The sequence below is a fragment of the Neopsephotus bourkii genome, unplaced genomic scaffold, assembly GCF_033783945.1.
Source record: "Neopsephotus bourkii isolate Nb327-2 ecotype Australia unplaced genomic scaffold, CSIRO-AGI_Nbou_v1 NB_1792, whole genome shotgun sequence".
NCBI classification, from domain to species: Eukaryota; Metazoa; Chordata; class Aves; order Psittaciformes; family Psittacidae; genus Neopsephotus; species Neopsephotus bourkii.
This window is the reverse complement of record NW_026902266.1, coordinates 7,281,518-7,295,303: the sequence shown is the minus strand read 5'-3', so window position 1 is coordinate 7,295,303 and position 13,786 is coordinate 7,281,518. Positions and strand designations below refer to the sequence as shown.

General features: G+C 37.3%; 1 protein-coding gene across 5 annotated transcripts in view; it reads left to right on the top strand.

Moving 5' to 3' along the window:
• CARS1 (cysteinyl-tRNA synthetase 1) overlaps window positions 1–12,851 on the top strand; it is a 35,577-nt gene extending 22,726 nt beyond the window's left edge. For all 5 annotated transcript variants that reach the window (XM_061380379.1, XM_061380382.1, XM_061380381.1 and 2 more), the window contains 6 exons: window positions 2,304–2,385; window positions 6,855–6,935; window positions 7,312–7,379; window positions 8,727–8,786; window positions 10,021–10,104; window positions 11,297–12,851. In XM_061380379.1, coding sequence (XP_061236363.1) covers window positions 2,304–2,385; window positions 6,855–6,935; window positions 7,312–7,379; window positions 8,727–8,786; window positions 10,021–10,104; window positions 11,297–11,431 — 510 coding nt within the window. In that variant the 3' untranslated portion in view covers window positions 11,432–12,851. The remainder of the gene's footprint in view (window positions 1–2,303; window positions 2,386–6,854; window positions 6,936–7,311; window positions 7,380–8,726; window positions 8,787–10,020; window positions 10,105–11,296) is intronic.
• The last annotated feature ends 935 nt before the right edge of the window (window positions 12,852–13,786 follow it).

The following is a 13,786-nucleotide window of genomic DNA, read 5'->3' as shown; positions in this document are numbered from 1 at the left end:
CTTTGGTCACCCCGCAGTCACCCACAGTTCCACTGATGAAGAATTTTTTTTTAAATACTTGGAATATATCTGATGAAGGTGCTGATGGGCACTGTAATAATAGTAATGTTTTGTGGTGCAGGCAGGAGAAATAACTCCATACGAAAGCTATCAACTTTCTTATCTTTGTTCATATGAAAAGCTTTGACATGATCAGTGCTTTTTCCAGGATTTTTCTGAATACAAATATGTGACCATATCAGTTCCTCTTTAGAAGGAATAATTAAAACATTTGTGGTGCAACAAAAAAGCTCAGCTTTTTATTCATCAAAGGAAGAGGAAAGCTTGCTTGTGGTTGAAGAAAATGAGTAAATACTAAATTGATATTTGCCCATGCAAATGCTTACATTGCTGTGCTGTGGAAATCTCCAATAATGATTGTAACAAGGGTAATAATGAAGATACACAGTATTGCATACCAAACCCCCTCAATAGTGAATTGTAATTTGGCTCCAAATTATTTTGAATTTCAGAAGAAAGGCAGCACCTTAACATTTAACTTTTTAGGGAAAATTAAAAGTAGATTTATATTTAGCACTTCATTCAGGTAGTGTTTACAACAGATTGGCAATGGAATGACTGGCATTAGCTTGGATCAAGAAGCTAAATTCCTTCACTTCTTTAAAATAATGTGGCCAAGGGCAGTAGAGTCAGAAGAATTTTATGCTAACACGTTACACAGAAGAAACTTCTGTTTTTAGCAACTAGGACATTACTGTTTTTGAACATTACAATTTAAAGATGCATAATATCACAAATATTTTGGCTGTGTTATTAAATATTATACCCTCTTTTAATCTTCCATGCAGATACATATTTTTTTATCAAAATTTACCAGGTGATCATTCAAGGTTGAAAAACTTCTCATTAATTACAGAAGTCTGTGGATCAAGCTTATTATTTCTTTGTCTAAATCGGAGATGAAGAAACCAATGCAGCCATTATCTCCAGAAAAAGGCATAATCCTCTTCAAAAGCTCTGAAAGAACAACTAGCTTAATTACCATGGTTCAGTAATTTACTTGAAAGAGGATAGAAAAGATTTGAAGTGAGGAAGCCTTAGGTTCCACAGTCTCATTTTTCAAATGAATTAAGCGTTGCTGTCGAGTTAGTTATTCTGGAAATACAAGCCTTTCATCTTTGAATGGCTGATGAGAGTAGTGACAGTGCATGCTTTCCTGACACCACCTGATAAGCTAGTTTCAGTGCAGAGGATGTAGTGAAGATATGACTGTTGCTCACTTTCCAGAGTCTCCTCCTTCTGCTAAACTTGTCAGCAGTGCTTCCAGTTGTGAAGCTGATTGCATAATACTCACATTTATGAAAAGTTTTCAGAGAGTCCCTCAGCTCTATTTGATATCGGCAGTTTTAGAGCATAATGGATTATCTTGTCTGTTAATTGCACATAAATTTGTTATGGAGATTTAACAGGTAGGAAAGAGTGGAAACTGTAGGGGCAAACAGAAGTGTGCATTTTTTTTTCTCACTCATCCCTTACCCTCCAAAGCAATGCAACTTTAAAATTAAGCAGTTCACTGGGTGCCTGGCTTCTCTTAGGATTCCAGAGAAGTGTTGGCAGACAGTACTGAGCAGTAGTTGTTTTTATAATGGTTTGCTGTTCTTCACCAACTGCTTGTGTTGCTGTTCACTACCATTGAGAGCAGGATTCTCAGGACTTGGTTGTTTGGGTTTTTTTTTTGCTTTTCATGACCAGCATTTGCTTACGCTTGAAATAATTTAACAGTAATTTCTCCCTGCTTTTTGTCAAGGAGAGACAGACAACCACGCTGTATTGGAAATAAATACAATTAGCATAAGCTAAAGTCTGATGAACAGATCTATGTTCTAATGAAAATAAGTCCTAACATCAGTTTCACCTGGTATTATTTCTGATAAGCAGTTGGGCCCAAGAAAGAAACATAGAACATGAAGGGTAAATTTGGGCGCTGGTTTTATCCCTGCACTGCATTATAGTTAGCTACTCTGCAGCATAACCCTGTGGAATGGATGTATCTGTAACTGAAAAGAGAGGAAAAAGGAATGGGGAGAGGCAGAACTTCACAAGTTGATATTATCTGCACAAAATGAAAATTGACAGCTAATGCAAAGTATTGTCTATCCTTTGACATCAATAAAGCAATGACAATTTGTATTGACACAGATCTACCTGAGGGTCAAATTCCATTCAACAGCACATAAAGTGCATAAGAACATGTTTTATATCTAAATGATGATTATCTAACTGTAGAAATAATTATCCTGCAGATTGAAGCTACAGTGATGCCATACCTGCAAGTTCTTTCTGAGTTCAGAGAAGGAGTGCGACAAATTGCCAGAGAGAAAAAAGGTGAAAATTCACTTTTTCCTGTGTTGTTGCACGTGAGACTCAGAAGTTGCAGGAATCAAACTTGGCGGGGGGGGCCCCCCCCCGAGCCAGATGATACAGTCTCTCTTTGCTTAGAGATCTTTAAATCAGAGGTGATTTGAATATTTTCACCTCTGCTGTCTCTTTAATTTGGGAATCTTTTACAGCCTGCAAAACTAATTTTCTTTCAATTTCCTAAAGAATCTGAAAGTTCAGGAATGACAGGACTAGCTGTTGTTTCTTTAGGTTACTCCCTGCTTTCTAGGCATGAAAGTACCAATGATCTCTTACCCCACGGAGCTTGATTTGTCTTGAAAATGTAGATTGCTACACAATGATACTGTGTGTGTTTAAATAGCCTGAGGTGTACCTTCTTATTTGCTAGCATAGTTGGAATTGTAGCTCTCCTGATGGTAACTGAATGCTCTCTTTGGAGTATACATCTGGGAGTTTGCTAGTTGTTTTGGGAGCTTTTTTTCCCCTTTGAAAAGCTTTGATCATGCTGTGTGTGTTGGCAGCAGAACTATATAATGTTAAAGAGGTTGTTCCATTAAGCCTTCTTTGCTTTTACTAGTTGATTAGTTTCTAAAGGAGCTCTTGCTATTTTCTGCTGTTGGCTGTGGAATTTTACATCTCTTCAATGTGTACTGGGTTCTTTTTTTTCTTAAACTCCTTTTACACTGATATTTGTACTTGAAGGCAAAATAGGGCATTTTTAATATATAAACCACCTACAATATTATACAGAAATTAAAATTATTTGTAGTGTCTGCTTGATAACCTGTTCAGCTGGCAGATTCTGAACTCTAATTCTGCTACTGTTTTGAGTTCTTCTGAGGGCAAATAAGTTTACCCTAAAAGCACAAAGCTGTATTTGTTAATGTGACTACTCCAGTATTGCTCTCAAACACTGTAGGCCTAATTGATGCTGAGAAATATGCTCATTAGTTCCAACAGCATATGTTTTCTGTAACTTGAATTAATTCAGAAGTTTATGTATCTTCAGCCAAACATGTGATCTTTGGTCTTTTCAGTATTTAATGTAAATTCTGATTTTATATGAGGCTTTTTTTCCCATTTTCTTTCTGATGGTTGAGCTAAACTGATCCTCACTCTTAACAGTGGTAAGGTTTAAGTATCATGGGGCTTCTTGTAGTTCATTTTTAGAATGTATTCAGTGCTAAACTGCTTACTGGCATTTTACTTTCTTACTTGGAAGGTACTGATTTATTTTTTATTTACCTGAAATAAATTGGGCAGTAAGAATAAAGCTGGATATAGTTGCTATTTGGCTGGGGTAAGGAGAACTCTGCAGTTTGACCAGGGACCATCTTTCATTAAACCAGTTGATACATGGAAGCTGAGTGGTGGTTGGCAGGACTTGCACTGATGTACTACTTTGCTTCCCTGTACCCATTAAATTCTTGCTTGCAGGAAGTATTAAATTACTGTAAAAATTACTGTGATTAATGTCTGGGGATGTTGCCTCTACAAGGTTGTAAGTGAAGGGAGTTTCCCCATCATAGCCCGACACTGGCAGGATGGTGTTTAATATTAATTAACATGATCTATATTGCTTCAAATATTCTTAAAGTTTAAATAAAAAGTATGCTGCTTCTGTAAAACCCACAGAATAATACAAATGCTCCCATCCATATACATATAACTTTTAAACATGTACTTATAAAAGTTGTCACAGAATAGCCATTTGTAAAACTATGGGGGTCTTGTAAAAATCAAAATGTATATACTCTATAAAAATTTTACTAACTATTGGCTAACTTTCAAACATATTAGTAAAAATTAATTCTCTATTTTATAAGCTTATTAGTATTCAAACTGGAGACCTGCACTGATCATTTTGTGGTTGTGTCTTGATTTGTGAACGTATCTAGCAATGATGGTAAACAGAGTAAGGAAAACACTGTGCTAGCTGTACAAGGGAAAGAAATGCAGAAAACTTCTGCAAAAGATGTCAGTAATAGGTTGGCCAGAGCATCTCAATACTGCGCATCTTGCTGTTTTACTTGAATACTTGACCAGTTGTAAAGACCCCACACAGTTGTCTCTGCAAGAATGCACAGTGGAACAGATCTGTGCTCTACTGCAGCCTCAGTCCTTGGCAAGAATTCTCATTAGCAACGGATTGTTATTCAGGTACTCAAACAGGAGCAAGTCTCCACAGTTTTTGGTTACTCACCTCTGGACATCTGATTAAATTGAGCAGCCTGTGCTAAAGGTGTCCTTGAGCTAATTGCCTGCATCTTCATTTCCTGCCATGGGTGTTGGTGCTGCTTCTAGGACACAGTGAGAAACCTGCTGCCCACTTCCTAATATATCATAAGCTGACCAGAACTGGGACAAACTTATAACCATGCCTGCTCTTGCCTTTTTCTGCCAGTCTTAACATGCAGCATTCTCAGATGCTTTTTAAGCTCCTCCTTTTCCTCCCTATCACAGTGTTCCTATTCACAACAACACATCTGTTGCACATCCAAGACTCTTTATCTTGAAATTCACAGAAAATATGAAGAGGTCTGAGAAATAGTCACAGGCTCAAGTCGTGCCTAGCTGCCAGGGTGTTCCTGGGCGCTGGTGGTAAGGCACTACCCAGCTGCTTTCCTGACCACTGTCCTCAGTGAGGATGATGGCTTACACGTTACAGCAGCTCATAAACAACTCCCTGCCTCCAGAGTAAATCCCTAAACATCTTTGCTTTGGAGGTGCCACATGCAAGGAACAGGTACACTTCAGCCCTAAGAAGCACAGTGCTGACTCCTCTGGATGACAGAGGATTGAGCAGAGGATGTGTTCTTTCATAAATAATACATGTTTTGTTATATATTTCTCCTTATTCTCTACTTTGATGAATTTCTTCTTCATAAACTTTAAATTATTCATGATCTCAGATAAGTAAATATTTGTAACTGAGCAGATGCTGTTTTAGTGAATAAGCAGTAGAGGTATCTGATACATTCTTGATATGGTATGCATAATTCCTTTGCCTAGGTTAAAGAAAATGCCTTTTAATGTTAACAGCCAGTGAGGTGATCTTATGCCTTGTTTATCTTAATGGCTTATTTAGAGTTGCATCAAACATGAATATGGGTCACTGCATATAACTGCTCTGGATCAGAAAAATAATGACTTAGTTCACAGCAAACAGAAGATCTATAAACTGCAGTGCTTTCCTATACAAAGGGAGAGCTGCAGAACATGCAACTGCAGTGAAATAGGGTGGCTGTTCCTTCTTCCAGTATTAGGATAGTTGGTGTCTCTTCACTGTTCAGTGCTCTGAGGCTCTGAGAATTGTGAAAGAGACCAAGGCTCAGGGATTGTACTGGCATGTGCAGTGTTTAGTACAGTGTCTGGACGGTAGCCTGTGCTGCCAGAATTATTACCTTTGAGACCCTATTGTGACTTAGGTTTAACCAGGTGAGAGTTGCTGAAAGGGAGAACATTTGCTTATTATAAACACATGGTGTCATCTAATCCAAGTATCTATTTTGTCACACTTGGTGTTTCCTTATTGATACAAGACTGTGTATAAAAAATGCTACTGCATTAAGTTCACTCGGCAATATACTGGGGTCTTCTCAATGTATTTAGTTCCTCTTTAAATATTCTGCTGCTTCCTGGCTGATACAATTTCTGATCCAGTTAAATATCATGTATGAAGATTTATTTTCCTTTTAAGACCTGATAGCATCCATTTCAGCTAAATTTTGAGTTCTTAACTCCTTTCTCTTTGATAAGCTTGCAAAAAAAAAAAAAAAAAAAAAAAAAAAAAAAAAAAAAGATGCCCTTATGACCATCCAGAAAGCCAAAATCTTAAGTTCTCTGTTCTGATGCAACTAGCTTGCTTGACAGAAACAGAACAGCTTGGTCAGACAAGATGGTACAGATAACTGTCTGTAGAAACAGAGGGTGTTTGGATTACAGTTGCTCTGACAAATGTATAGATATCAAACCAACAAAATCATAGCCCTTTGAAGGCACTGTTGGATGCAGCACGGAATATGTTCATTTGTGATTTTTCTAAAATAGGGCTCTTAACCCTTCTTTTTGGAAATCCTACAGCAACCATTAGGATCTTCCTCAGTCGTATACCCTTCTGCTACAGGGTATATGACTCAGGAATATGGCAGAATTGTTGCATCATTTCTGATTTGCCTTGGATTATCTTTCTGTTCCCCTTGAGGAACAATGAGGTCTTTCAGTCTCGAAAGAAATCTATGAATTTCAGTCCCTGCAAAGAAACATGCTGCTTCTCTGTGTAGCTGAAAGAACGCAGAACTTACTTGAAAGGTTTATCACCTTAAAACAGGAGACCTTTCTCTGGCCTGTGTGAGAGTAGCACTTTCTTAATTGTATTTAAGTAACTATGTAGCATGATCGAAGTATACTTTCACCAGATCTGTTTCACTAGAAGTATTTTTCATGCTCTGCAGTAACCGAAGTGCTGCAGTTGTGTGATGCTCTTCGAGATGACATCCTTCCTGAACTTGGTGTTCGATTTGAAGATCATGAAGGTACCCAATTATGTCTCGTAACTTTATAGCTATCTGTAGTCTTTCTGTTTTCATAAGAAGTGGGAAAACAGTCTGTTGAGACTAATCTGAAGTAATCAAACAAACTCAAGGACTGCAAAGCTACAGCATATCATATTTCTGATGTATGAATATGTATTATAGAACTGTATATTAGAATATATGTATAGAATATAAAAATATACATTGCAATCTTTCTGATCTTTTTGTACGGCACCTAATTTCTTAGTCACTTTTGAGTAGTTAGCTGTATTTGCATTCAGCTTGCAAAACCAAAACAGCTATTATAGGGTAAATACACTTATCTTTGACTATTCAAGCATTGGAAACCCATTTACCTGTTTTTTGTCTTCTCTAGGACTTCCAACTGTGGTTAAATTAGCGGATAAAGACACGTTATTGAAAGAACGAGAAGAAAAGAAAAAGGTTATTAGTTTAAGCATTCTGTTTTTTAGATTTAAAGTAATGTGTAAGCTATGGATACTTTAGATTTTGATAACTTGGAAGAGAAATCTTAAGGCTAGCAACAAGGAAAATAATATAATTGATACTAAAATTTGACTATATTCAGGAAAAGAATTTTTAAAACAGTAGGTTCTTGAAAATTTTATATGGGACCTAATAAATACCTCTAAGGTTTTTTATTTGTTTAAGATTTTCATATAATTAAGGGATGTTGAGTATTACAGACATACTGACTTACTTGTCTGGAAGAACAATTACAATGAGAAGCTAATTTGGACTTCTTTTGTCTGTAAAAGTGAAGTTAACATTTTCCATAGAACTAGGCTGTGTTTATCTGATACGCGAGAACAAAATGCACTGGAAAAATCTTTTTTAGTGTAGTATGGATGAGAGATTCATAGTGTGGGGAAAAGAATTTACGTATTGCTATATAAAGATTGTGAATTTTAATTCACATTCACAAAGTCTGTATAGAAACCCTCCTTTTGGCACTGCCTAGCGTTAATACTTGTCTTTGTAACATTTAAAAGTAACGCTTTGTATGTCTGTTTTCAGTTTTAACAAATTATAAAATTCCATCTTGACTAGAAATGTTAGAAGACTCTGTCTATGGAGGTGTTTTCTGGGCAAAGAAGAAATAAAATATAGTTTCAGCCAACTCAGATTTTTTCAGCAAAAAGACATTTGAAAGCAGTTTGTATATATCTGCTGGGTGGAACCTGCAGCTAGAGTACGTTTTCCCTGGAAACAGTATTATATTAAGTACTGGAAGAGCTCTTGGAGAAGCAATAGGTCTCTCCTATCAAGTGCAAGAGGGTTTTTTGTTTTTATTTTTTTTTTTAGTTGTGTAAGTTGGCTAAATTTGGATAGTTGTTTCCGTAGGAACATCAAGGGGTACAACTGCTTCTTGAGAAACGGCAACGTCTTCACAGTTTGAGTCAAAAGATTAAAATATCAGCAAAATATGGTCTTTCTTTAGAGTAAGTTGCGAAACATTTTTCCCTGTGAAATAGCAGGACCATTTCGTTTGCAGGCTTTGTAGATATTCTTTTATATGAATACACTTTGCATGCAAAATGCATTCTGGACAGTTAAAACTCGTTTAACTGTGAATAAAAGCAAATGAAGTCAAGGTTGTTCAGTGGGAAGTATCAGACAATTCTAATTATAAGGCATGGTGGTTTTGCTGCAGGTCATGCTGCCAGTTCTGCCTGTAATTAGATATCCAGGGGAGCTAGCTGGCTGGGATTTGAAGAAAACAACCAAATTAAATAGTTACCTTTTACTCATTAACATTGCCTCTTACAGATTGAAGAAGAGAAAAAAAGGAAGAAAGAAGAAGCGGCCAGGAAGAAACAACAGCAGGAAGTAAGTCTTCAGATCCTTTTAATCTAGTTTTGAAGAAAAGTGTTAGCAGCAAGTCACATGCAGGAAGGATTACATTAGATTACACGCTCCCTGCCTGGCCTTAACTGGGCCCCCATTTATTTTTATTTCTTTTTTCTTCAATTTCCTGCTCGGGATACCTTTGGCTTGCAGTTCAGGTTTGAATTTTCAGCTCCTATGATAGAGATGCCATCTTTGAAAACACAACTGAAGGCTGCAAAAGCTTCTTAGAAGAACATGTAGCACTTATTTCAGTCTACAGACGATATTGCTTAATTGCCAAAGTAGTATCTTGCATGCTTCTTGGAGAATATTTTGCTTGTGTTGTTTATTATTTTCTTCCCTTTCCAGTATTGTAGGTATGTGTGGAAACGTTTTGTTTTCTCTTTAAGAATCCAATTGTTCCATATGATTAAACTCTGAAATGCAGTGTTTTGTAAAAATACGTTTTATCTCTACCATTGGAATTGAGATAGCTCAGAGGTTTTAGGCTTTGAATGAGGAGTACACAGTCAGAGGGGGTGAATTTCTAAGATTATTTGCCATGCTGATGACTCTAACAGCACAGGAAATGTGCTTCTGTGTTAAAAGAGGAAGTAAACTTTTTGAGTACCACCTACAGAGAGAAAACCAGATAAATAGTAGTTATCATCCAAAAATTGCAAGTAGCTTTCAAGGTGATTCACTTGCTTTGGGCATAAATTACTTGAAAAGGCTTTTGGAATGTGCTTGTTTACAGGTAAGTGTAAGTTGAGTTTATTTTCAGGGCTATTACTTTGATCCTAGTTGTACTGTGACTGGAAACCTGTGCTTGTCAGCAGGAAACTTGATAAAGTTTGTTACCTTTGCAGTGAATGAATTGCTGAATATTCTTTACCCATAACAATTACTCACTTTGCATTGGCACTTAAAACACAAAGGAAGTAAATTAGCAAAAATCAAATGCAATTTTTAGAGTATATAAGCAACTTACTTTGAGTTCCTGCAATGCATCTATTTCATGCAGCAGTTCTCTACAGATTTAAAACACACTTTTTCCCCCAGACAAGCACAGCTAAGACTTAGTGAGCTGTTCCTCACTGAAAATCTGAAAGTTTCTTTTCACATGGTTAAAAATTATGAATAAAATGTTTTTTCTATTTGCAAATTGTAGTCTGTAATATGTGACAGTTTGTCAGTAATTAGCTGTGATGTTAATGCATGTTTTATATTACAGGCAGCAAAACTGGAAAAAATGAAGATTCCACCACATGAAATGTTTAAATCAGAACATGACAAATATTCCATGTTTGATGAAAATGTAAGAGACTTTTCTTCAGTTTCCTTCCCCTGTTGTACATACTCCATTGTGTATGTACATAGCTGATCTTGTTCCAGAACTTCCAGGGCAGTACTGTTTAACATAGCAAGAGCAGAGAAGGAGAGAAAGAAAAGGTGACATTATTTTTATTGCACATACCTTGCTTTGGGGAGCAAGGTTAGCCAGCTGTTAGCCAGCCATCATTTCAAGGGTATTCTCACTGTACATTGGTCTCCTTTGGCTTCTCTCATTGCAGAGTAAAACTGTGGTTAGGAACATGTATCAACCCTAACTATTCTATGATTCTATGGATGATACCTATTCACAGATTTGTTACCCTATTGCAAAGCAAGGAATTCACTTGTAAATATAAACTCCCCAGTTCTGCCAGAACTAATGTTTTTCAGAGAGGTTCTGTGCTTCCTTGGCAGGGGAGGTTGGAACTGGATGATCATTAAGGTCCCTTCCAACCTGTTCTACAATCCTACGATTCCTTTTCGGTTCTTCCACTGTTTTGCCCTCTCCTTGCAAAAATCTCTGAAAGGGCTGTATGGTAACTTTGCTCTTGATTGCTCCCCTTGAGGATAAAAGGTGTTAACTTGTAAAACACAGAGCACTGTTTCTTCAGCACTTGACTGGGGACATTGATCCTCTTCACCGTGCAAATTCAGGCGCTGGGGGACAAGTAAGAACGGAGAGTTTAAATACTGGAAAATACCCCTGCAAGCCAGGAGAATGCCTGTAAAAGCTCTGATCATACTTGGTCCATTGAGAACACAAATCTTTTACTGCTTTTGCTTTAAGCCTTGGATTCAATATGCTGGTGTGATTAAAAGTGGTCTCTTAACCATCCATTCAGGGATTATTCATTATTCTTTTAACTATAGCCATCAAGAACTTAGCTCTCTAAGCTTCCCTTACTTAGTACAAGAGAGAAAGAACGAAAATAAATACACCTATTGTCCTTACATTAACTAAGAAGGGAAAACACACAAATAGATGGTTGTCAAGCTTCTAGGTAACTAAAATTAGTCAGGATGCACATCATCCTGACAGCTTATCATTATGACGTTATCCCCCATCTTGTTAAAACATGATTCTATAAGCAGCCCAAGAATTTATCTTAAATATTCTCCTCAGATTTGTTTTTGTTTGTTTGTTGTTGGGTTTTTTTTTACCTTTGATATTTCAGGGATTTCCCACCCATGATACAGAAGGCAAAGAACTCAGCAAAGGACAAATAAAGAAGCTAAAGAAACTTTATGAAACCCAAGAAAAGCTATACAAGGAGTATCTACAAATGGTTCAGAATGGAATTGCAAACTGAAAACGAGGACTTATTTTTAGAAGGCAAGTGCTGGGTCACCATTGAAGAAGTGAGCATATACTGATGCTCCAATTTCTGTTTACACTTTCTATTATGTGCAAAGAGAAAATCTCATTTACGTGGATTAATAATGTCATCTGGAAAGTCAATAAAAATCCATTCTTAAAAAGAAAAAAAAAGCTAAGCTCTAAGAAGTTTCTTTGCAGCAACAGTAGCAGGTTGAATGGTTGCCAGTTCTATCTGGAAAGGTGCTGCTCAGTCAGCAAATCCACATAAGGATTCTTACTTATTATAGCTGCCCTGGTTTTGATTATTTGTCCTGTATACTCATCTTTAAGACCCACTGTAGCTAGCATACTGGGGTATATCACAGTTGGCAAAATTTACTGCTAAATGGGAGTTGAGTAATTTATCCCACAGTAAGAACAGTATTTTCCAGATGACTTTGGTATCTTTACATAAGGAGGAAAAGTGAGTAGTTCCACTATGATACTTACTCTAGCTGCTGTTATTAAAAACTCTCATAAGTATTCCCAGAACACTTTGCATAGTAGAAGATAACAGAGTTAACAGTCCCTTTGTTGTAAAAAGGAACAGATCATCATCTTTGCTCAACCCACAGCAGCAATCAAGTGGGTAAGTACAAGGCAAATGCACCTGCATTGAACAAACAGGTGGGAAAGATATGAAGGGCTAATGGTGGAGGGTGGTGCGTTTTTGGAACTATCCCTCCAAGGAAACAGGACTGCTGCCAAAGTACTGATCACCTAAAGTTCTCAGTACCTAATTACCTATTCAGACCCATGGGGAATTAACAGAGGGTTTCTAACCAAGATACGGTTTGTGGATTGGTTTGCAATTAGGAAATACAGCTATACATTGCTCATTATTCAAGACTGGTGTTTTTAACCTGACAATTTAACCTTGAGTTAATCTTTCTCATGTAGTATGGTGACATTGTGTCTGCAAGGACAGTTTCCTGTTGCCTAACGATGCATTTCACTTGCAGTAGATACTAAATGAACTGAAGTTCATTCATAGAAAACCTAAAAATATGTCACCTACTTCACAACTGCACGTAACAACAAAGTGTCTGATACACAGCACTATATTCAACAAGTATTCTTAAGCCTCAAGGTGACTTGCAGGTCATACTGTGATACCTCTGTTCTCTCAAGTCTTAGATTCGTGCTACAGCCATTAGGTTATGTTCCTTTCCTCAATGAATAGATACACATCCTTACTTTGTATTTTTATATTTGTATTCCTCTGAGGAATAGATGTATTTGGAGTAACAGAAAGGTCTATTAGGTTGTTTTTCTAGTTTGTCGGTATTTGCCTTTGAAAATGTACATAATGTTAAGGTCAGTAAAACATATGCATCTTGAATGCAGAAAATAAAATCTATTGTAAAGTATAAGTTGTATGTGACCTTTGTATAGTGGGAAGAATACAGTTTATCTTTATTCCATAACCATCTTTTTGAAATATGGTTTACAGAGCTTTCCCTTTAGATTATAGCTTACTACTACTAATTTAGTTAATTTTGCATTCAGTATTTGGTTATTCTCCTAATTTCTAATTAATTGTATTAATGAATGTTTAAACTGCATGGTGATTAATGACTTCTTGGCCTCGGTCTTCACTGGCAAGTGCTCTGACCACACCACCCAAGTCTTGGAAGGCAGACCCAGGGACTGTGAGAATGAAGAACCTAGGCCCATTGTAGGACAATATCTGGTTTGAGACCATCTTAAGAACCTGAACATACACAGGTCCATGGGACCTGATGAAATCCATCCGCGGGTCCTGAAGGAGCTGGCCAATGAAGTAGCTAAGCCGCTGGCCATCATATTTGAAAAATCATGGCAGTGAAGTTCCCGACGACTGGAAAAAGGGAAATATAACCCCCATTTTCAAGAGGGGAAAATGGATGACCCAGGGAATTACAGACCAGTCAGTCTCACCTCTGTGCCTGGCAAAATCTTGGAGCAGATTCTCCTGGAAGGCATGCTAAGGCACATGAAAAACAACAAGGTGCTTGGTGACAGCCAGCATGGCTTCACTAAGGGGAAATCCTGCCTGACCAATTTGGTGGCCTTCTATGATGGGGCTACAGAACTGATGGACAGGGTAGAGCAGTTGATGTCATCTACCTGGATTTGTGCAAAGCATTCGACACTGTCCCACACGACATCCTTGTCTCTAAATTGGAGAGACATCAATTTGATGAATGGACCACTCGGTGGATAAAGAACTGGCTGGATGGCCACACACAAAGAGTTGTGGTCAATGGCTCAATGTCTGTCTGGAGACCAGTAACAAGTGGTGTCCCTCAGGGATCGGTGTTGGGAC